At 35.3% G+C, this 26,127-nt stretch overlaps 1 protein-coding gene across 1 annotated transcript in view; it reads left to right on the top strand.

Moving 5' to 3' along the window:
- Positions 1-4,298: 4,298 nt before the first annotated feature.
- Positions 4,299-26,127, top strand: part of LOC149801680 (protein disulfide-isomerase A3-like) — a 29,788-nt gene continuing 7,959 nt past the window's right edge. Inside the window, exons 1-10 of the mRNA XM_089956829.1 lie at positions 4,299-4,470; positions 5,782-5,997; positions 11,192-11,285; positions 15,566-15,653; positions 17,574-17,688; positions 19,429-19,536; positions 20,901-21,027; positions 22,225-22,338; positions 24,701-24,823; positions 25,789-25,995. Of these exons, the coding sequence (XP_089812955.1) occupies positions 4,299-4,470; positions 5,782-5,997; positions 11,192-11,285; positions 15,566-15,653; positions 17,574-17,688; positions 19,429-19,536; positions 20,901-21,027; positions 22,225-22,338; positions 24,701-24,823; positions 25,789-25,995 (1,364 nt within the window). The remainder of the gene's footprint in view (positions 4,471-5,781; positions 5,998-11,191; positions 11,286-15,565; positions 15,654-17,573; positions 17,689-19,428; positions 19,537-20,900; positions 21,028-22,224; positions 22,339-24,700; positions 24,824-25,788; positions 25,996-26,127) is intronic.

Below are 26,127 nucleotides of genomic sequence, written 5' to 3'. Positions count from 1 at the left end.
AAACCACCGTCTGCCCTCAAACACAAACCAAAAACATGTAGAAACTAAACCAAAACAAGTGGCTCCAGATAACATCACTGATAATAAAATTAGATAAGAAGCTCGAAATCAATCAAAATCGGAGATCACAAATCCACTTCCACCAGGCAATGAAAGTAGCGGGGAAAAAAAGCAATGCAGGAACAAAAGCACGCCACAACATGATGAATTCACCCAAGATATAATTATTCACTATTTAAAGGACCTCATGGTGGGGATCTCCAATGTCTTTCGAAACCACCACATACCTTGTATTCCATTCTTTATGTTACTATCGGACTTATTGGAAAAACACCTCCAAACCAAACACTGATTTGAAATTATAAGAATCTACATCAATAAAACCTAACAACATAAATGGATACAACTAGAAAAAAATATAGTAATCTGGCAAAGTAATAGTCGGGGATTAAACACCAATAAACCAGTATTAATGATCAAAATACAAAAACCAAAATTAAATCAGATCTGATACTAATTCAAGAAACACTTATCCATCAACAAACTAAAAACATACCAAATATCCCGGGATATTCAGCCAGTAACTTCGCAATGAAAGAAAATAAAAAAGGTGGGTAACCATCTGTGTCAGCGATTTACTCCCGAATACATCATTTCAGCAACACCCCATAACCACTAATGACCGGAATAAACATACTACCCTTGAGTATCAATCAATACTCGTCCATACCGGGCAATCCATCTTTGAAAGTTTTAATATTTACGACCCGGCAAACCATTTAGCGTCTCCCCTCTCAATTATGCTCAACTCATCAGCACAACAAAAGAGTATATGATATGCGGCGATTTTAACGCCCATATAAAAAGATGGAGAGGAAAGCACTTAAACAAAAGAGGCAAACTGGTCGAAGAATGGACCACCAACATAAATCTGGTTATATTTAAGGATCGTACAAAAACCAGAATTTCACCAGAAGACGGTTCAATATCTGCAATTGATTTAACAATCTGCACAACCAAACTAGCATCTGTGTCTAAATGGGAAGTATATGGAGATACCACGTTGGGCAGCGACCAGTTTCCCATTATTATCACTATAAATTGTGTTACCCATGTTACTACGTCATCTAAAGTCTCCCAATGGAGACTAGATAAAGCCAATTATCACTCATTTAACTCTTTACTTACCGGAGTGACTATAGCCAGCATACGGGACAACCACATCGACGTATATATTAAAAATATCCTTGAAAAAATCAACACAGCCGCCACTCAAAGTATACCCACCATTGCTACCAAAAATGCTGCTATCAATAAACAACCAGTTTCTTGGTGGAATGACTACTGCACAAACCAAATCAAGGAATAAAATAAAGCCCTTAACAAATTTCGCGACACAGGTCTTTCAACTGATTATAAAACAATAGCTAAACAACTAAAGAACATTACACTGGACAACAAATTTTTACAAAAGTCATGTTACTGAAATAAAATTAGTCAATTCTTATCAATTTTTATGTGCTGAACACGAATATGACAGTCAAATTGCAAAATTGGCTCTAGTTTTTTTGCAATCTGCAAGAAATTAATGTTTACATAACGAAATGCATTCCAATAGTAAAAGGTCAACTGTAATAGCCTACCTATAAAAAATCAAGTCATTGACTACATCTTTGATTTCTTCGCCTGTCTCTTGTACAGCTGTTCGGGAGCATCTCTGAGGAGTGTCCAGCAGTAGTCAGCCAGCATTGTAGTGGACCATTTTCCCTGGTATCTTTGTTCCATTGTTGCGATATCTTGATGAAAACGTTCGCCGTGTTCATCACTAACAATACCACAGTTGCTAGGAAAGAAATCCAAATGGGAATGAAGGAAGTGAATCTTTAGAGACATATTGCAGCCAAGTTTCTTATACTTCATCAACATGTCTTCTACTAGTTCCTTATAGTTTTCTGCCCTAACATTTCCGAGGAAGTTTGTAGAAACTAGGCGAAAAGCATTCCATGCTTGTTTCGCGTCACCTTCCAGCAAGTTGTTGAACCGGTCATCTTTGAAAAGCTCTCGAATCTGAGGACCCACAAAAACTCCCTCTTTAATCTTTGCTTCGCTGAGTCGAGAGAATTTTTCATGCAGGTATCGGAATGCTGGCAAAGTCCGGTCAATGGCTTTCACGAAGTTCTTCATCAAACCTAGTTTGATGTGAAGGGGTGGTAGCAAGATTTTCTGAGCCTCAACCAGAGCTGGGTGTTGGATATTCTTCTCTCCAATGGCTACATTCTGCCTGTGAGTCCATTCCTTCCTCATGTAGTGCATTTCCCTTGCTCGGCTATCCCACTCGCATAAGAAACACATGTATTTTGTATATCCTTGCTGCAGTCCCATTAAAAGGGCAACTACCTTCAAATCACCACAGAGGTGCCAGCTGTACTTGTTATACTCAATGGAATTCAGTAGCTGCCTTAAGTTATCGTATGTCTCTTTCATGTGGACAGCATACGCTACTGGAATAGATGGAAGAATGTTTCCATTGTGCAAAAGCACAGCCTTGAGACTCAGTTTCGAAGAGTCCACAAATAGTCTCCATTCTTGTGGGTCATGAGTGATTTTTAAAGCATTCATGAGGCCCTCAATATCGGAACAGAATATCAGATTACTTTCCTTTCTGAAGAAAGGCTCCAATTGCTGGTGGCGCTTTCGATATGCAGTAATTGTGACATCTTCTTCTAGAAGATTCCATTGTTGGAGTCTTGATCCTAGCAATTCTGCCTTGTTCTTTGATAAGTCCAAATCACGAATCAGGTCATTTAGTTCTTCCTGTGTTATTCTGTGTGGGGTTGATGATGCACCACAGTGAAAATCTGGATCACTGCATGCTGATGGACCAGGAGAAGAACAGGTCGACTCACCTTTGTCTTCGTCAGATGAATCAAGAGAATATTCTGCTGGAGGTTCTGGAATAGGAAGTCCCTCACCATGTGGAACTGGTCTCAATGCAGACGGAATGTTTGGGTAGACTATTCTCGACTTCTTTCGCTTCGTTATTCCGCCGGAAAGAGGAGGAACCAAGCAGAAGTAACAGTCATTTAGGTGGTTGCTTGGCTCTCTCCACACCATTGGGACTGCAAACGGCATTGATGACCTTTTGCAATTCAACCACTGTGAAAGCTGTGTTGTACATGTAGCACAGCATATATGCGGAGCCCAAGGCTTGTCTTGGTCACCAACCTTGCATCCGAAGTAAAGATGATATGCCTTCTTCACTTGAGAATTGATACTTTTCTTCTGGTTGGCAAATGTCACTTCCCCACAAATATAGCAAAAATTGTCCGCGGTATTAACACACTTTCGAGGCATTACTGTTCTTTATTGTACGTAAATGGATAAAATAATAAGTTTTATGTAACAGTAGCTTGAACTGTCTCGCACAACGTCTAAAATATTTTAAATGCTGAACCTATCTGATTGGGCTTTATATAGTACACTGCTTACGTCAGCTTCAGCAGCCGCCTGGCATTAGTATAATAGGCCTACACATGTATAGTACACTGCTGACGTCAACTTACTTCAGCAGCCGCATGGCATTAGTATTGCATTGCATCAGAAAATGATGCAATCAACTGTGGATGATGTGAGCATGATGGTATTATGCAATGTTACATCATTATTCCGGATGTTGCTGCAGTCCTACTGGAGAAATTTACACAGTGAAACATAGAAAATGAGGTATATGAATATCTTCAAAACGAGAGCCAATACAAATTTTTCACGGTTATATTCGTGTTCGGCACACCAAAATACTACAGATTAGGGCCTTTTCAAGTCAGTAATGATTTCACTGTTGACCAGTGTTATTAAAAAAGCAAAAGGACATATATTGGCAAAAATATTGCTCTACCGTTGAAATTAATCAAAGTAATTCGAAACAAGTTTGGAAGAAACTAAAAGCAATTCGAGGCGCAAATAGTAACAGCATTCCAAACATTAAAAGTGCAACAACTGAAAAAGACAAAGCTAAAAAGCTAGCAATACACTTCGCTGGAATGAGTAAAAACAATAACCACACAGCTAAATTCCAAGAACATAGAAAAACAACAGAGTGTAAATATTCGCACCTATTTACCGAAATGGATCCAATGAACATCGATTAAATAACCCATACAGCTTGGACGAATGGAAAACAGCAATTAGATATATATTAAAAAAATCCACTCCCCGGGGGAAGACAACCTCGGATACGAGATATGTAAGAATACACCAGCAAATATGGAACAAGTCATACTAAACTTCATAAATCAATCATGGCAGACTGGACGAATCCCCCTAAACTGGAAACAGGCTATAGTCATCCCTATCCCCAAGGCAGCAAGGATCCCACTGAAATATCATTCTACAGACCGATATTCCTTACATATACAACACGCAAGTTGATGGAAACGATGATCAACAACAGACTCAAACATCACCTTGAAAGTAATAATCTTCTCAGAAAACCAAAGTGGCTTCCAGAATAAAATATTCACTTTAGATCAACTAATAAGGATTGAGTCTAGTATCAAACTAGCCTTTAATTCTAAAAGGAAAAACGATATAGACTTCGTAGCTATTTTCCTAGACCTTGAGAAAGCCTTTGACTCAGTCTGGACTGATGGTCTCATTATCAAATCGAACCGTTATTGAATCAGTGGCAACATGCATAAATGGATACAAACATTTTTAAAAGATAGACACATCATAACCAGAATAGGAGCTCAGTACTCAGAAGAACACGTGCTAGAGAACGGCACCCCACAATGAAGTGTAATGAGTCCGACCCTATTCAACATTATGATAAACCATCTAGAATGTTCCACCAATCTCAGAAAAATAGACCTATCACAATTTGCTGACGACAATGGTCTATGGAAAGCAGGCAACCCACACAGCCAACAACTACTAACATTACTACAAGATAACCTAAACAAGATCGGCATAAGGAGCCGATAAATGGGTGTTTAATCTATCAAAGAGAAAACAACTGGAATTCTATCCCCCATCCATAAGGGCTATAAAATAGAACCACCCAACCTATATATCCAAGGCTAACAAATGAAATTTGAAAGATTCGCAAACGTTTTAGGCATGTATTATGATCAACAGCTTACATGGAACCATCACATAACAGACCTAATACGGAAATGCTGTGGAGACCTAAATCTTTTGAAAAAATGAACGGCTCACAATTTGGTGTAGACCAAGGCACGTTGGTGACGCTGTACAGAACCCTAATTAGATCTAAAATGGACTATGGATGCCAAATCTACGCATCGGCTAAACCAACATTACTAAAACGCCCTGATAGAATCCAATCAAAAGCATTACAAAAATGCACAGGTAGACTCAAAAACACATCAAAAGAAGAACTACAAATCCTTACAGGTGAAACAACACTAAGACTAGGGAGAGAAGAATTTATACTTAAATACTCCGCCAGCATGTCGATACATAATTGAAGCCATCCAACAAGAAACATCATCGACAAATACAATATCCCACTAGCCGGAGACTCGTCCCGCTCCGGCCATCTGGAAATAGTATCCATACATTATGCAAAGAACTACAACTCGATTATCCGTACGCAGAACCAATACGATATCCGGACCTGGCCCCGTGGTCAAGGGACAAACCAACGGTCAACACTATAGCAACATCATTCGGATGCAAAGAAGAATTTCCATTAGAAATACGATAAAACATCCTCGATATATTGGACAACTCATACACAGACTGTCAAAATATACACAGACGGTTCTAAATCAAATAACCCAGACAAAACTGCTGCAGAACTAACCATACCGGAAATGAAGAATGAAATAGGATACCGACTCCCAGACAAATGTTCAGTATACACAGCAGACTTCTGGGCCATCCTCGAAGCAGTAAATATAGCACACAAACAGGAAATCCAGAAAATACTAATAGTAAGGGAAACACTTATAGTACTCAGAACACTTGAAACAGGTAACTCTAAGGGACGTGACAACTTTCTTAGAGAAACCTACTTGATAATTAACAACATGAAAAGTCAAGGTCAAACGTTACAATTCTTGGGGGTCCCATCTCACATTAACAACCCAAGGAACAAAATTGCAGATCAAGCAGCCAAAAACGCCCTAAACAAACCTGAGTTAACCCACATCGGCTACAGCGCACTAGAACTATATAGCAGCTTGTGTGGTTTGAACTTCTTTTCCTGCTTTGGGAGATTCGATAGCAGAACGGTTTTCGCATTTGCTTTTGCCAAATTATTTTCAATCATGAGTCTTATAATGGTCTCTTCATTTTGGTGTGGGGGCAATCTTTGGAGATCGGGTGATGTGGGCCGTTGCAGTTAGCACATGTTTGACCAGTGTATGTGCATTTGCTGCTATGATTTCTGCCGCAAGTGTCACATCCTTTTTTGTTTTTGCAGCTGTTGGGTTGATGTCCCCATGATTTGCAGTGGCTACAGAATCGTGGGTTGAAGTTATATGGCAGTAGCGGGTGCCCATCGAAATAGACTAGGAGTGGTGTAGTTGAAATAAAATCGAGTAAGATAATGTTGGTCGGGTGTCCTTTGCTTGATTGAAACTGGAGGGACCTGTTATGTCGGCTCCCGGTTTGTTAATTCCAATGCAATGTCGTTGTTACTTGAAAAGGTTGAATGTTTGATGTAGTTTGATAACCTTTTTTGTAAGTCGTATTTGATTTATAACCAGTCTTTGATTTTTGTGGACTGCTGCTTTTTGGAGTGGCATTGGGTTTATCCTTCTTTTTCTCAGTCTTTGTGCAGGCCTGTGGTATGGTATTTGGGGTTCTTTTGGTGAGTGCTTTGTGTCTTGTGACATTCACTTTAGTTGGTCCTTTTTGTTTTAGTTCCACATAATTGACAACTTGTTTTGATGTGCTGCATCTGACTATGATGTAGTTGGTTTTAGGTCAAATAATTTCAAAGACTCCATCGTGGGATTTGGTTAGGACTTGCAATATACTAGATGTGCTTATGTTCAGTTGTTTGGAGCTGTTGTTGTTGATGAATACGGTTAATTCTATGTTGTGTTCTTGCCTATTTGTGTTTTTGTCTCCCCTTCTATCTGGATATTCGGTTTGGTATGATGGGTTGTCCCTTCATTTACGTTTTTATTTCCTCTTGTTGCCTGGGTCGATATCGATTCTTTCTTTGTGGCTTGATTGTAGTTTTCGTTGGTTTTATGATTATTGTTGCTGGCTTGCTTGTTTCTACTGTTGTTTTGTTGGCCTTAGGTATTCCATTTATGAGTGTTTTGCCTTTCTTGATCTTTAATATTTCCTATATTTAATATAATTTGGAGTCAAGTTAGTGGGTGAGGATAACTGCGCGGATTTTGATAAGTGTGAGTCAGTTGTGGAGTAGCGGGTAAGAGTGTGTGTGGGTCAATTGCGTAAGACGGGCGGTCAGGGTTCTGTCTGTTGTAATGAAATCCAGCAAAAAATTAGAAAGGTCCGGCAACCCTGGGATATTTGGGAAATTTGGGACAGTTCGTTAATTCCGTCCCGTTCTAGATGTTTGTTGACCCCAGATGCGACTCCCAACATCCAATGGGCGCTCTACAACTAGACATGCAATAAGACTGGAAGTAAAATGACCAAGGATTGTATGGAAATTAAGAGGGCAGTCTGGTCTTGTATCTGGAGTGGTACTGGTGTCATTGCTTGCTTTATGTTCGCCAATTTTGCCTGAAATGTCTGGACTGCTTACATTGGAGTTGTTGAGCTTGATAACTTTCTTTAGCAAGTTTTTGGTTTTCCTTATTGTGTATCTATTTATGTTCATCTTAATCTGAGATATAGTAACTATCGAGAGTGTGACCGTAATATGGTGGGTCTGTACTATCTGTGTATTTCCTACAAGTTGACAGTTATAAACAATTGCAATAACGTATTTGTTAAAAGATTAAGAGCAAGAGATAGAAAGAATAGTGATTTTCAAATAGCACAAATAGATGTATACCCGAAGGCTTAATACCAATAATTGATTTACCTTAAATTTCCTGACTAACTTTGGTGAAATTATGGTGTGTAGCGTAATAAAGGTTTCCGCTTGGCGGGCTGCTAGTCCTCTTCTGCATGTCGAAACAGCTTGGCGGGCTGGATAGCGGGCTGTTGGACCACTTATGCAGGTCGAAACTGCTTGGCGGGCTCCTTGGCGGGCTGCGGATTCCTGTATATGTTTTGTTGTTGTTGTGGTTGGATTTTGGATTTGGCAGTGGGTCACGCGCATCAGATTAGCAAACTAGTATCGAGGAATTGGGTCAGCCACTTCTTGAGAGCGGCTAAACCCACGGCCGCTCTGTTCGGTTACTAAATACTGCATGATAGTCAGACTTCATCACCATCATCATCAGTTAAATTATAGTGATTTTCGCTCTCTTGGAGCATGTAATAATAATAATAATAATAATAATAATAATGAGGACTTTGTATAGCGCCTAATCTTTAGAAGCGCTAAGCGCTTTACAACATTAGACAAGACCTTTAAGATAAAAAACATATAATAAGATTATTAAAAAAACAAACACCATGAAATTAGAAAAACATCAAAAAATAAAAAACATGCTAGGAAACATTATTAGGTCTTTAAGTTTGTTCTTGCTGTCGAAATAAGTGAATTTTGAGAGCCCTCTTGAATGTGATCACTGTGTCTTTGTGTCTAAGTTCAGTGGGCAATACATTCCACGTTGCTGGGCCTTTTTATGCAAAAGAACGCTGTCCATATGACTTTGTCTTTATAGTGGGAATAATGAGTATACGATTGTCAGAAGAGAAGAGTAAGTATCTTGCTGGTATGTACACGTGGGTGAGATCGGATAGGTATGTTGGACTAGAGTTCAACAGTGAAATGTAGCACAGAGAACAAATTTTGGATAGCCAGTTTAGGGTACAGAGCAGCGGGGAGGTGTGCTCTGATCGTGGTACTCTAAGTATGATCCATGCAGCTGGGGCATTTCAATCCAACTAAGAGGCATGAGTGTGTGGTGCGACTATTCTCACTCATGTTTAAAGCAATGATGATAAAACTGAGGCCATTCTGATCACAAGCGGCACTCCTACGATTCAGTCACTTGCTGATATCCACCCCGTGCAGCAATTATTGCATTGCAACCACATGTCCAAATGCAAACAATATTTAAGAATTAACAAGAAAACAAACAAATATATTTCATATATAAATCTCTTTTTGACAAGGTTGACAACGTTGTGAAGTAAAGCTAGACGTCCAGAAACGGAAAGTCAGTGTGCCATTGATGTGCACTACGTTTCCTACCTAAAGACAAAATATAACCATAATGGTCACAAAACCATCTATCTACTTTGTCATCGTTTCTGGAAGAGTGACGATCAAATTACGTCACTAAATGTTCTAAAGAATATCAAAGACTGCGTTGATGAAGAAAATACACACAATATTGTCCACACACCATGGAATCTGTGCCTTGTAATTTCACATTATTGAATCGTGTCGTCTGGGCATTTCTTCTCATAAAGTCAATGATGTCACTTGTATATTTGATTTTTTATGATTTTATATATTAGGTCTCTAATTGAGGCATTGAATTTGTACATAGAAACTGGCCCCTGCCCCCTTAAGACTTAACAAGCTAAAGAGGAAGAAATCAAGGTGTTGTCTGCTTCCGATTGGCTCAATAATGCAACCCCACTGGATCGGTAGAGTCTTGTATAAGTACTACTTCAGCTGGGCCTAGAAGAACATGTGCAAATGTTTACCTCTGACCCGCCGCAACACGACGGGTCACGCAATAAATACGCTTTATCACTCATAAACAATTCAACACTGGTCACCTACCTATTGTAATGATGCCATTTTATCTTTATGAATCAATATAGCAAACGGTCATTATGATTTATGTCAATATATTGATCAATATATTCACTGTTCAAAACTATTTCAGAAGTTTCTGTGTAACGACTAGGAACAAATACTTATATAAGACTCATGGTTTCATGTTACACTTTGCCGACATTTCAATACACGACTACCATGAAGAGCACATATGTAGATATTGAACATGACTGTTTAAGCAAAAATAAATGAAAACTCGCTTCCATAAGATTCATATCAATTTGAAGACGGGAATGTCTTCAATTTTAATATATTTTTCTTTTTAATGGAATAATGAAAATTAATTAAAAGTTTTGAGCCTTGTAAAAATAATACTGAGTTTTGTCTACTACTATTTGTAGGGTTATTGAAATGTTCAATGACAAAGGCTATACTGATTAGAAATATGCATTTAATGTAATAGTTGCACAAATCAAACGTTGATACAATATAGACCACTAGCTGCAAGAAAAAAATAAAATACTTTGACCAATTGACATACTGATGAAATCCGTGCATTTTATATGGTGCTGTTGTTTGGGATTGGACTTAAGCGAATATATTCTTTGCATAATAATCATTTTTTATTCAAATTTAAAGGCAACGTTTTCTGAAGATTAAATTTACTTCTGAAACTAACAAAGTCTAACACATAAATGGAATTTAACTGCAATTTAAGGTTGTCTGTAAATTAATGTTATTGCTAAACATTTATGATAATTCCATACTTCTAACATTATTGAAACTATGCATGTCTTTAACTAATACTTAGTTTTCATATAAGAAGCATTAACATGGGTACAGTCGCCAATATCTGTTTGCTTTGCCAAGATCACTATTTGAAGACACCATATTGATAATGTTTAGATATTTGACCGGACAGTAACCCAAGCCAAGAAAACTATACAAAGGCACAAATGTATCATGAATGGTCACGAATTATTTTCGCACCTTTCACTCGTCATTACTGCCGATTAGGACGTAACAAACGACCAATCAAATGAAACTTATATTTTTGCATCCGTGAGTCGAAAACGTATTTTCTGTGTGACCTGTTCGTAGCAGGTCAGACTTAAGCAGATATATTTATTTGTCTAGCCTTAGGCCCAGATTATAAAGAACTTATGCCAGATTGTACAGCTCAGTAAGGAAGAATGATTGGACCAATCAGAAACCGACAACGCTTTGATATTGTCATCCTTAGGTAGCATATAAGACGAGAAGCTGTCACAAACTTGGAACACGCACGTACAAGCATGACACTTTTACTTTGTTTAACAAGTTTTATTTCGCTAGTATTTGCTGGTGATGTTTTACAGTATTCCAACAATGACTTTGCATCCAAGATTATGACACATGACTTGGCTCTGGTTGAATTCTTCTCACCTTGGTAAGCTCTCATACTTCTTGTAAAAATAGCCTGGGTTTCTTTTGTCACACCAAAACTGTATTGTTAAGTAAAACATTTATGTCATTTCCTTTATGGATAGTCACGTAGGAGTTATTTAAGACTAAATATTTCTTAGTACTATTTTCCGCCATTTCAATACACGATTAGCACGAGGAGCACATATATGGATAGTGAAGATGGCTGTTTAAGAACAATGAAAAGAAAATTAGCATCCATAAGACATATATCAATTTGAAGACGGGACATTCTTTAGTTTTCAATATATTTTCCTTTTAAAGGGAAGCTTAATCGTAATGCTACGTTTTGAGCCTTTTTAACAGAATACTGATTTCTGGCTCCTACTAGTTGCTGGGTTATTGTAGATTTTAAACTAGCAATGTAAAACATCTAAGTTCAATTGAAAAGAAGTGAAAGGCAGTGTGTAATTTAATTGTATTTGCTAATCATTTATGAAACATCCATATTTCCAAAATTATTTCAACTGCTTTTGCCTTCAATTCAGTGGTAGATTTCATATAAGAGGAATTAACCTGGATACAATTATCGATTTATGGCTCATTAGCCAATGTATTTTTTCTTATTATTCCCGGACTGAAAATCCTATCGAAAATAGATTTTCATTCATTAAAGACCCCATATTGAAAATGAGGTGCTATTTTACCATAGGTAACCAAAGCTAAAGAAACATATTCGCATTGATAAATGTATCAAGAATATTTATGAATTAATTTAGGATTTTACACACGTAAATACTAACCACTATGACGGAACACGAAAATATCTAACTGAATCTTCAATTTTGATCTCTCTGTCTCTCTTTCTCGCTCATTCTCTCTCTCTCTCACTATATATATATATATATATATATATATATATATATATATATATATATATATATATATATATATATATATATATATATATATATATATATATATATATATATATATATATATATATATATGGCCTAGTGGTTAGAGCGTCTGCCTCGGACGCGGGAGGTCCTGGGTTCGATCCCATACCAAAGACTTATAAAAATGGTACTAACATCTGCATCGCTTGGGGCTCATCATTAAGAGGTTAGTGTTAGGACTGGTCGGCCTGGTGTCAGGATAATGTGACTGGGTGGGACATCGTGCTACATGTCTGCGGCATGATGCCATAGTGCTAGACATCATTATAAACTGCCACACTGCAGACATCGTTGCGATATGACTCAGAAATTGTTAAAACTACGTTAAACAAAAGTCCATATCACAGTCCTACTACTTCTTCTCTTAAGAATAAATAAATTTGTGTTTGTTTTTTAACAGGAGAGTGTCGAAAGACTCTTGATTGAAAAAGAGTATTGATTGCGTGACCCTTCGTGTTATCGTAAGTTAGATTTAAGCCTTTTAAGTTTGTTGTCTAGTCTTATGCCCAGCTTTTACAAGACGTTACAACTCAGTAGGGAGGAATTTGTGGACCAATCAGAAGGTGTCATCGCAATGATATGACACTAGTTAGGTAACATTTAAGTGAATAGAAGCTCACACAAACGTGGAACCACGCCCATACAAGCATGAAACGTATAGTTTATTAAGCAAATTTTATTTCGCTAATATTTGCTGGTGATGAATTACCGCATTCCAAAAGTGATATTGCATCCAAGGGTCAGACACATGACTGGGCTCTAGTTGAATTCTTCGCGCCGTAATAAGTTCACATATCTATTATAAAGATGGCTTGAGTAACCTGCGTAATCAATATGAAGACGGTTAATTCGTCCGTGTCTAAAATATTTTCCTTTTAAAGGGAAAAATGCGATGTATCTTTTAAAGTTTTGAACCTTTAAAGATAATGCTGGTTTCTGTGTCCTACTAGTCGTAAGGTTATTTTAGCGGTAAATATCAAAAGGAAGTATTGAAAATAAATTGGCATTTAATTTAGTATTTACACAAGTCAAACATTAAATGACAAAATGGTACATTGACTAAAATTTGGCACAGTACAATATCCCAGCTGCAGGAAAAGGTGAACTAAAAATACTTTGATCAGCTGTCTTAATCGATAAATGTTACATGGTGCTGTTAATTATGATTGGACTGAAAAGTTTCGGTAAGGGAATATATTCTTTACCTAGTATTCCTTGCTTATTCAAATATAAAAGCAACATTTGCTCAATAAAATCTTACTTCTGAAACTAATAATGATGTCAAACATCTAAGTGCAATTTAAAATAAGTTAAAGATAATTTGTAAATTAATGGTATTTTTCTAAACATTTATGAATATCCATAGTTCCATCATCAATCCATTTTGCCTTTTATTAGGTTTTATTTCATATAAGTTTGCTTTGCCAATGAAGTTTTATTATTATGATTTCCGCTGATTATCCTTTGAGAAAAGATTATAATTGTTAAAGGTATTAATACTGCGTCAATATTTGACCAGACGGTAAACAAATCAAAATAAACTCATAAACAGGCACAAATGTACCATGGATTTCCATGAATTATTTTCAGACATTCACACGACAGTACTGACCACAAAGATGATGCACGCGACTACCCAAATATAGTTTAAATCTAAGCATACGGGAATGCAGTTCGATTGTAAATTAAGCTATGTCCATGTGTTGTTCTCACTCTCTATATGTATGTGCGCTTCCTCTAAGGTTAAAGAATGTTGTGCCTTTTATTTTTTTGCTAACGAAGATAATGTCGAAATGCTTGTAAAATATAGTTATAGCGGGACCCGTCTGTTAATGCTGATCAGACTTAAGGTTTTTCCAATGTATTGTCTAGATATAGGCCCAGCTTATGTATTACTTACATGACACTTTACAGCTTAGTAAAACAATTTTTACCTTTCATCTAGTTTCAGGTTTCATTTAAGAGTCACTGTCCTCGGTACAATCGTCGATATATATGTGTTTCGCCAGTGAAGCCTTTTTCCTCGGCTGATAATCCGTCGAACATCGATCCTCACTAATTTAAAGCATCTTGTTTATATTTTGGTGATATTTAACCGAACGCTAGCCCAAGCGAACGAATTTAGACACGCACAAATGTATCATGAATATTCATGTAATATTTTCGTAACTTTTCCTCATCATTGCTGCCCACACAAACGTAACAGAGACCCACCCGAAATGAAGCTTATATCTTTTCTTCAATTGCACCAAAAGAGTATGATCAGAATGTGGAGATATCCATTGCTTTGCGCTCTCTCTATCTCTTCTCTCTCTCTCTCTCTCTCTCTCTCTCTCTCTCTCTCTCTCACACACACACATTATTATATCCCATTGCACAGATTAAATTCCCAAATTAAATGGTTTTGTTATTAACGAGGAGCAGATCTATACCGTTATTGCTCCGAAAAACACAGAACTAAATTAAAATATAATGAGTAATCTTCCCAACACCTGTTTAAAAATGACACTGTGTTTAAAGCTGAATAGGTGGGTCTATCGCTTAGGACTCAGAGTAGGATGCGACCAAACGGTTGATAACTATTAAGCTGACACTTATTACTATCGAAAGAAAATATATTTGAAACTTAAACTTAAAATGATAGTATCGTTCTCTGTCAAATTCGCTCCTAATCTGAACTGATTGTTTTACTTTCGGTCCCTTTTGTGCATGGTAAGCTGCAATATTTTCAATTTGTAATTTTTGTGAATGATCCAATTTATGCGTATTGTAGTTTGGGGGGCAAGGCCCATCATATAAATGTTTCAAGATATATTTGTCTAATAACTGCAAAGTAAAATGTCGCTTTTCTTTAAACATTGATGCGTTGGGCGTATATTGTTGCAGATTAATCGGATTGACTGCAATTGTGTTATAGGATCTTTTGTGACCCGATGGATCTAATATTATATTTGCAAAGGGACTTAGAATTATCGTTCCCTTTTATTTAATCACGACGAATAAGAGCAGAACGTTTCATAGCACCCTTTCTGCTCCTACGACAAAATACAAGATGACGAACTTGCTCCGTTTGAATCGTGTCCCGATTGTTAATTCATTGCAAGGAATATTAAACTGTGGACGCATTTAGCCACATATAGCTTAAATAAGAACAAAAGAAAGCACTTTTCAATCTTGACTCCATTTACGATTTAAGTACTTTACTGGTCGTCTAGTTAATGGCATGATACACCATTTAGCATGGAGAAAACCACTGCTGTTCCTTTGATATATACTGGCATGGGTAACTCTTACTAAGGACATATGCAACATACAGTTTCTAATCTCTACCTTGTCTCTACTATAGGTCTGAGGAATGTAAAGAACTAGATCCAACGTACGAAGCAGCCGCAAGAATACTGAAAGACAATGACCCGCCAATTCCTCTCATCAAGGTAAATAATATTTTCCTAAATATAAAAAAAAAAAAATATTGGACCTCTTTGACACTTTCCTTGTACTATGTTACATTAAAGCACGTTTGTTTGTCATCATTTTTGTATGCCTTTTAACACTAGCATCACCAGTCCGGCGTGAGCTTTTATTTTCCACTGAAGCGTTTAGTTCTCTTCAATTGCAGCGAGGCAGGTCTTTGCGTGGTGTGTAACTGTTTATTTTATCAAGGTAACTGGTGTTTGTGGGGCTCGTAGTCACTGTGAGAAATGCAAACATACTTTACGACGCATACACTGAAACTGAAGATTTCGTTTGCTTTGTTACACAAATAGAAATGTAACAGTTCGACACTTATATGTAAGCTAATCTTTATGTTTCCACCATAAGATATATTATGCTATAATTTGATATTGTCGCTCCTTCTGCCAGTAGCAAATTCTGTGTATTGATTCCATTGATTGCTTCCTGTTATTTTCGTTATATTACATTACTTTTCAACACTTCCATTTTCAATACTATCGAATTGAAATTATGGTTTCTGTTTACCCTATTGAAATAAAAATGCATACAGTTAAAATATATTGGTCAATGTACAAATAAATAAAAATTATACCCTCAACGACATTTAAAATCACTACTGATTTATAGTACATAGGTAATTATTGTCAATGGTATCTATGACATTTATTATTTAAAAAAAGAGACTGTAATGACAAAAATGTGTCTTATTGTCAATGTATTAATCATGAGTATCCTAAATATCAATCATATCCTGCACTTTCATTTCGCTTTAGTTTTGCTCAAAATTCATTACTTAATGTTTTACATATATATGTTTCATTTGTTTAACTCGAATATATAGTTTCGTTTGCATTCAGTTTGCACCGCGTATATATTCATTTTGTATTTCCTTATCCTTTATTATACATTACAGTTCCATGTAACTGTAGTAAAACTGGATTGTTATTGCTCCTTGTTACAATACTTAATTTTCTAAAGTATTCTGTATTCTGTACTGCCACTAAGATCGAAATGGAATTGTTCTCTTATGTGAGTGATGATGCAGAGATGCATTGTATGGCAACTGTAGTAGTAATCACATCTTCATTGTGGAGTTTAAGCATTATGCATTTACTGAAAACGGTTAAATCTTACCCACATCATTTGATATATTTAATTCAATCTTTTTAAATTTTTTATTTCGTTTCGATCGGTTGTTGCCAGATATTATAGGCCACAACAAGGAATGTTAGGAATGTTTAGTGTGAATCATTTGATTTGTTTCCAATGATGATCGGTTATTCTGCTTGATAATCGTTTGTTAAGTTTTGTCTCTAAGGAAATGTTGACCACGTCACGATATTACAAAATGTAACTTTGCTCAGCTCTGTATGATTGACCTTCTGGGTATATAGGTAATATCTTTAACCTGGCTGGTAGAAAAGACCTTGTATTCTGGTGACTTTCACTTTGCTGCATTGATTTATTTGACTACGTAAAATACGTAAATGAGAAAGCTGGTTCTATTAAACCGAGGAGGCACACTTAATAAACTACAGTTGTTTACAGCATTCTCTGCAATATAACTCCTAGATAATGTCTGTGTTCATCCAAATGTTCAATTTGTCATTGTTGTATATGTAGATTGATGATATGATATAATGCAAAATTGTTTTTTTTTTTTGTGTAAAATACAAATAGGATCCCGAAGACTGGTCAGTAATTATGTTGAATCATTTTCTATATGTGGAATATTATATCCATACACATCCTCACATGTTGAACCATTGTTCTATAGGTGGAATGTACTGTTAAGACATATCATTAGATGTTGAATGATTATTCGTCACATATTCAATCCTTGTTCTATAGGTGGACTATCGATACATATCATTACATGTTGAATTATTGTTTTATAGGTGGACTGTACTGTAGATACTGCAACCTGTGAACAATTTGGTGTTCAGAACTATCCCACTTTTAAAGTGTTTAGAAACGGTGATGCAGAGGATTATAACGGCGAAGTTACCACAGGTAGAGAGGCAGAAAGTGTTACCGTTTCTCTTATCTTTTTAATTTTAATTCGTCTAATATTTTGACATTTGTATTGCTAAAACTATTTAAGTTCGGTATAAATAGAAACTTTAATCCATAAAAAATTATTTTACCAAATTAATATTATCAAGTTATCAAAGCGTATATCTGAAACTGCAGGAATTAACTTCTTGCAAACAAAATCGGATAAAATTTTGATTAATTGATGTGCGCATTTAGTACATATTTTGCGCAATATGTCTTTATGTAACTTCTCTACATTTAGAGATTTATCTCTAGAAAAGATTTGTTTTTGTTTGCATTGCTTTTTATTCTTAGGCGCTTTTTGGAATTTACCAAGCGTATTTCGATATAAAATGATCGAATATACCATTTTATTGATGACGACATGAGTGGTAGACTACTGGACTAAAGACATGTTGAAACTAATCATTAATTTTAAAGTTTAAGGAAAACACGAAAAAGCCATAATATTATCAACTACCAGCCTGTCAAACATTTTCTTTAGAATATTTTCACAGTTAATTTTCATCATTATTTTAATGATTAACTTATTACATTAGAAGTTTATGCATTAGTTACACAAATATCGATACAGACATCTCTATCTCTTTCAAAATAACAGTCAAAATGAGACTTGAAGAATTTAAGTTTTTTGAATTCTTCACAATACTTATTTTATGATAGAATGTCTAAAATAAATTTTTGACAACATTCCTGAAGAAAGGGTTTACATGTCTATGCATTTGGATCATGCCGTAAATCATGAAAACAACTTTTACCAACTGGGCTAAACTTTATAGATGACTAACACATCTCACCTATGTTTGCCTGGGTCCGAGTCTCTGCTTCGCTAACGTGGGAATCTAAGACAGCTTCCCAATAACTTCCCATGGTCGTGGTGGTTCTACCTAGGATTTTACACCAAATATACTAGCGCCATGTATAGCAAATTATGTGCTGAAAAAAATGGCGTCAAAGCGGGCAGCTTTACCAACAACAATTGTTTTATCGTATGGCCGATTAATCATTGGTTAAATTTCCACCTCCTTTTTGGTAATTTAAAACTCCCTTGTTTTCTGTAGCTGTATTACATTTGCAGTATATTTTATCTGCGCGTTATCTACATATTGCAAAGTCGTTCTAACTGTAGTATTTTGCATAATTACTACAGTTTATATCTGCATACTATTATATTTGATTTGCATTTTGTGTTAGTTTTTACTATATGTTTTTATTTCATTAAATTCTATTGTAATGTAACATTGTTGTACTTGACCTTGTCATAAACTGGGCTTCGTTAGTAGTTGTGCCACATTATCTGTTTAATATAGGCGACACTGATCACCTTCAGATATCTTTTATTTAGGACTATAGATTATTAGGACTCGGTATCTGTGTTCTAGGATTATTTGGGATTTAATTCGTAATACCGTACGTTCCTAGATATTGCATTTTTATTTTATAGAGTAGGGAAATAAAGTATTTGTTTTATTTTACAAAGCTTGTTGCTTTTCGCTCTTTTTTATAATTCATTTTAAGAGCATATACTCGTAACAATACTTTAATTGTTTTTCGTGTTCAAGACAAGCACTTTATTTATTATTGGATCGTTAGATTTTCTTCGGATTGTAATCAATACGCAAATATTTATACAGCATTTTAATTTCAACATATCAGAAATGCTATCATAGCGTTATATTTACGTTTTATTATCAGATTTGATTGTGAAGAACATGCAAAACAAGGCCATTCCTGCATCTACAGAACTGAAAACTGTTGAAGCTGTCGAGAACCTATTAAAACATAACGCCTTTTCAGTGATAGGTATGTACATAGTTATAGTTGGTATCTGTGTGAGCGAATTTCACCTATATTGACAAAACAATAGGTGCTATATCGGAGACTGTTAACTTCTAAATGACCTCCGTGTGATAGCTATATTTTACATGCCCTCCATCAGGCAGAACGTTTATATTATGATTGCTATAGTCTGTGTATCATAAGTGTCTTTGAATAATTAATTTAGTATCTGCAGGATACCATCACTGACCCATTAATGAACAGTGGGGCACGACAAAATCTTTTTAATTTAACTGACAAGATCCTTCTAATTTATGACCAGTAGCTTAATTGTCAATATCATTTTGATTGAAAGAAGCAAATGTTCTCCGCACATTAACACTCTCCTAATTTCACATACCTGTATAAATGTTTGTAATGCTTCTACATACAGTAAGAAAGAAGCTTTTGAATTAGGGATGAAAATGTCAAACTTAACGGTCACTGTGACAAGCTGAAGAAAAGTGGTTTCAGCTATCCAACTTTCTATACAGATATGACTATTGAACATTGGCAAGATGTACATAATGTACCTTTCACGATACACGTGTTATGACCCTCTATTAATACAGAAGGTGTATATAGAGTTACATTGGCTGTTTATCCTTACATGTGTTAAGCTGTTTAAGTTTGCTTGTGATACAGATTTACGTGCACAATTGATCGTCAGTGAAGAGGTAACCAGAGTCGATTCATCTTCATAAAATTGGAACATAGAAAAGCACAACGAATATGACATGCTTGAAATTAATCCCAAAAGACCGGCGACCTATTAATGATAATGTAAAGCAGTTGATGAGCACACCTTTAACAGTGATAGCATTTGCTGGTGGTCCATATTTACAACAAAATATATATATTATCAGACTTTATATTGAAAACATTTAAGTGAAGTTGAAATGTGAAAATGCGACCTATATTTATATAAGGCGTTTCCTATCAACAGCATCATAGCGCCATATCATCTATTTCGTATTACCACGGTTATGTTTCTCTAATTACAAAAGTCAACTAGGGTTATATTTTATTAAAACTGATAATTATATTCTGCTGGCTAATACACATCTACAATTTTAGTTCATCCAATACATTTGTTTTCGTCTGTATTTAGTATATCCGTTGTGCAGAAAATATAATAGACTACGGGTTACTTTAAAGTATACTTTTCTAAACAGAGGAAGTGTCCATAATTAATGTTCTTTAGCATTTTATGCAGCCTGTTATTTACATAGGTTTATCTTAAAATATGTAAACATATTTATACAATAAGAACCCACGTAAAAAAAACAACAGAGTGATTGAAATGGTTAAGATTTAATAGGTCTTGTTTTTTAAATTTTATGTTGCAGGTTTCTTCAGCAATAGCGAGAGTGAATTGGCAAAAATTTACCTGAAGGTAGCGCATGCTATAAGGGGTGAAATATTATTTTCCCATACCACAGAACAAGCCATCAGAAACAATTATAGTTATAACGAGTAAGTGTAGAACTTTCCACTTAATGACAATTTAACCCTTTTGTCTTCATTAACCATGTACCCGTGAATTTATTTATAGCGAATCATATAGCCTATATAATAGAAAGTTATAATTGCAAAATTACACAACTGTGTCGGTCCACATTGAGCAAGAAGGGATTTAATTCAATTGCAGCAAGAACTGATTAAGCTCAATTTGGTTGTATTACAGATCCTGATATAAGTTTAGACTGGATCCCTGCAAGCCTTCAGTCTCGCCTCTCAAATAACGAACATGGTACTTTCAGTTTTCTTTCAAACTTCGAGTTCTGTTGATGCCCAATTTCCAGTAAATCATGAACATGTCTTTGTTGGCCAGTTACGGCAAATGACAAGAAACGAAATTTATCTTACAGTGCATTCGGTAAAGAATATATTCAATAATCTAAACTGTTACCAGGGTATAATTATATCCAATCATTCTATTCTAATAACATTGTAATTCGTTTTAAATAGCGATTTCTTGACCACTGATACATTCCAATTATCCTTATTCAAATACGTCACCCGATCATAATACCTAATGCATTATAATACCACCTCGCAAATCCAGACCACTCAGGCTACAATGTTCGTCTACTATGCTTAAAGTTATCTGCCAATCTAGGTGGTAGTTAGATAGGGTCACTGTCAAATGATTCGAGAGACCTAAATTAAAGATTAGTATTGAACGTATTTACAAATTAAATTGGAAATATGCAGAGTAAGCTATGATCATCTGAAGAATCATACATTTCAAAGTTAAATACCCACGAAGAGCCCTTACTCAAAAAGTCTTTCCTCCCTTTTCTCTTTGTTTTTACACTACATTTGTAGTTCGTGCTAGTCATTAACTTTCATTATGTACTGATTAGCAGACATGTGTAATATAAAGACTACGTATATCTAGTACTGAGTTAGACATCATAATTGTCAGCAAAACATATTTTAGTACTTACCGGACTAAATAGTGGATTCGTATTCATTTGGGTAGCTCCCGGCTTTGGAAAAGATCTTGCCTCAAATTAAAAAGTAAATTTTACCTTGAATCTTTGGCTTCCATTGAACAGTTACGACAATACTTCTTTCGCCTGCATTATCACTTTTTTGAGACATATCTTTAACGTGCACATTCTAACAACTCATTAATTTTGTAACTGATACTACTCTGTTTTTCAGTGAAATTGTATTGTTCCAGCCAAAGATTTTGCAAAATGAGTTTGAAGAACCTGCGAGAAAGTATGATGATGTTGCATCTGTGCACAATATTACAGCTTGGATTCAAAAGGAAAGGTATTCAGGTTTTAAATAACCACTTTATTAGCAATCGGAAAATATCTCATAGACATATTTACAGTGTTTTTGCTCACAAAATGGGCAAAAGAGTCAAGCAGCATCATACGTATGACTAATAAGAGCTGCAAGACATTTGCTCATGCCATTTTTATAGGTGTTTTTCTCATCTTGATTGCACAGTCAAACTCACCCATGGAATTATCATGTCATGTTCAAAATCTGTTTCTATTTTATTTTCACGATGCAAATAAACAAAAACTGTTTATGTTAGGAAAACGTTAGAAATTAAATGGAGTCCGCGTTATTGTGGACATTCCGTTTCTCCCAGATTCTCGTTTTTTTTTTCGGAAATAGAAAACATCACTGACTATAAAATTGAAATAGAAAGATAGAATTTAGTTGTGTCATATTGTTGTATGCGAGACCGCTATCGAGTACGTACTCCGTTAAGGGAATTTGTACCTACTCCCTTAAGGGGCGCGTCTACCTATTCCTTAAGGGGAGGGCTATAGCTCTCTATCTCTCAAGAATTTAGAGATTTATTGGGAGGGGGTAAAATATTGTATTTGAACCTTTTCAAGATTTATGCTGCTCCCTTATATTTACGAAAAACGTGTGGTATGTATACTCTGTACATAAGGGATTCATTTAGGATGATAGACAGATCCAGTGTCAGATCGCGTCGTATGAGTAATATGATTGACCTTTATTACTTGCAATGATTTGTTTTCTTCAAGTGTTTCATTCATTTCAAAATTTAGCTTGCTTTAGCCAACTGTGAATTGGATATGGTTCCATCTAATCAGATAGCAAAGAAGTATACACTTTTAAACTAGCTACATATCTAGTGCATCGCAAGCGGATGGAAGACAATCGGATTAACGAGAATGCCTTTCCAATATCATCGTAGACTTCGATAAAGATATTAACATTGTTTGAGTATCATAAGTAGAATACAATCTAACCTCGATTTACAAAACGAAGAAAAACAAAATGAAGAAAAGGCAGATAAAGAAAACAGAGAAGAAAGGATAAGAATGCTGTCCTAATAGCAGAAAAAACAAAGGAAACAGCATAAAAAGAAAACAAATAAAGATGAAAGAGTACGAAATATGGCAGAAGAAAAAACAGCAAGGACAATGCCGTTAAGGAAAATGTAAAGAAAATAGAAGCAGCAAAGAAGTAAACGAAAACGATGAATAAGTAAAACATAAAATTAGGAGAAGGAAAGAAGAGTAAAAAAGCAGTAGAATCTTCATTACTGCTAACATCAACAAAACCAAATATAATACCTAAGAAATACCGGCCAAACCGGTACAATCAACAATTATAGAAATAAGGAAGCAAAAACAAATTCGGATTACACAACGGTCATGGAAGACAACAATCTTATGATATCATAAAGCTAATAAACAAAGAAATAAATGTAATCGCAGAGATTAAGACAATAAGGTGTAACGATCTTATTCAATGGTTTATTGATTTTACTTGGTATATACAGATAGTCCTAAATACGCTAGACTCCACTTATTAAAGATACACGTGCCAAATGTTGATCTGGAATGAATTTGACTGGCAAACGTTACCTACCAAGAAAGGGAACAAATTATGCAAAGTCATATTTCAGTTTTACACTATTACGCACGGAACTATTTTTATTCTTCGCGAACTTTCTCCGTTTTGACGAAATGTCAAAACCTTTTCAACGAGGAACATTTGCCAGCATTTCATGTCATTTATATTGTTTTTTCTTCTGATACTTTATTCACATCTTTGAACTCCATGTGCATATTTTAATTCTTAGGATACATTTCTCAATATAGTATCTTATGTTTAAATTTTACTTCAAAGTTTCATCTTATCCCAACTTTAGACAGTAAATTTAATTAATATCATCATAATATCAACACATTTGATTTTGTTTGGGAATGGCATATCTCAGACCAGTCATCGTGAATTGAAGACACCATGAATATTATCCCGAAGACTCCCAATTACCTTGTAACTTACATTATTGTCATTTAAATGAAAACTGTTTTAAGGGTTCAAATGTCAGTACAAATGAATAGCATGTACCGAATCAATTCTATATCCTGAATGTGCTGATGCAGCAACAGTCTGATATATCACATTGACACTATCTGAATCAATCAAAAACAAACAAAATATAGATATATAACATGCATTTAATGTATTATGATGAATGTGGTAACAGCATGGCATCTTATACCTATCTGTATTTTATGGTGTTATGGGTTTATCTCATTTACTCCGTTATGGACATGGCTATTGTCCCCGACAACCTCAGTAAGCAATATCTGTTTCGATGTACTAACTCTAGTTTATTTACTTCTTGCAGCCTTGGTCTATGCTCTGAGCGTACTGAGAAAAATGCCGAAAAATTTAAGAAACCTCTTGTTGTGGTATATTATGATGTGAACTTCGTTGAGAAAGAAAATGATACGATCTATTGGAGAAACAGGTTTGTATACATCTTTGTTCGCTGTATAAAATGTTACTGCTCATACACTTTGGAATTTTTAATCAACACTATTTTTAATGTCTTTCACATTATTGTTAAAACTAATATTAGATCATGGACTGTTTTAACAAAATATTTGAATTATTAGCCAATCCTTTTTTTTGGCACTAAAGCTTCACCCTGAAAGACATTTAAAGACCTCAATTCCATGACAATTATAACGCGTTGATTTACCAAATAGAGTTCTGTAAACAAGTGATATCATAATTAATCTTTCCCATCGATATATATTGAAACCTATAATAATAGCATATATAAACGACCCAGCCACCGATAGGACACTGTGAAGCTAATTAAAATCTACTATCAGAAGTGTTTCTCCACGCTGATATTTGTATTGTGACATACGCAATATGTAGAAACGATAATCCAAAAGCAGTGTTTCAGTCAAAATGCCAATGAGCACTTATAATTCCATGTTATATTAAATTTAGACACATAATTCCTCTCCAGTTATAACTGAATACAAATAAATATGATGTCATAGTCAGATCGTACGTCATATAATAAGACCCTATTTATATACAAATGATCACCTGACCTAGCTATTAGTCGTTCAAATGGAAAATTACAATAAATTTTAAATATATTTGCTCCAAGCACATTCTCATTTCAAAAGGCAGTGTCAACACATTGTTTATAAATCATAATTATCTTACATTACAATCTAACGATCAAGGACAAAGTGAAGAACATACTATGTCTACATACATACATACATACATACATACATACATACATATTAAAATAAATAACCATTTTTAAACCTCGATATTAATGTATTAAACATTCAGACAGGTCTAACATGCCAATTACTTAACCATCATCATGTTTGTACTTTTGAACAGCTGACTATATAAGTATATTTCAAAAAGGTTTTAACATGTTGTTTGTTGGACTTAAAGAGTACTGAAAGTGGCTAAGGACTTTCAGGATGAAGGGAAAGAGGTTACTTTTGCCATCAGCAACCACAAAGTTTGGGTTCATGAGCTTGGGACGTTTGGACTCACTGAACTTAGAAACAACAGGCCGGTGTTTACTCCACGAGACAAACCAGTTGTTACTGCCAGAGACACAAGGGACAGAAAATATGTCATGTCTGATGAGTTCACGTAAGCATTTTACTCACCATCAGAACCTGATTTAGAGTCTAAAGGTAGAATGTGACGATTGATTGTGTTTAATACAGCTAAACACTGATTATCCAGATATTAAATTTGCAGATCATTCACAGTTGTATGAAC

This window comes from Sinohyriopsis cumingii, chromosome 4 (assembly GCF_028554795.1).
Source record: "Sinohyriopsis cumingii isolate HCF-2022 chromosome 4, ASM2855479v2, whole genome shotgun sequence".
In the NCBI taxonomy this organism is placed as follows: domain Eukaryota; kingdom Metazoa; phylum Mollusca; class Bivalvia; order Unionida; family Unionidae; genus Sinohyriopsis; species Sinohyriopsis cumingii.
The sequence above is the reverse complement of the archived record's forward strand: the minus strand, read 5'-3'. Positions and strand labels throughout refer to the sequence as shown.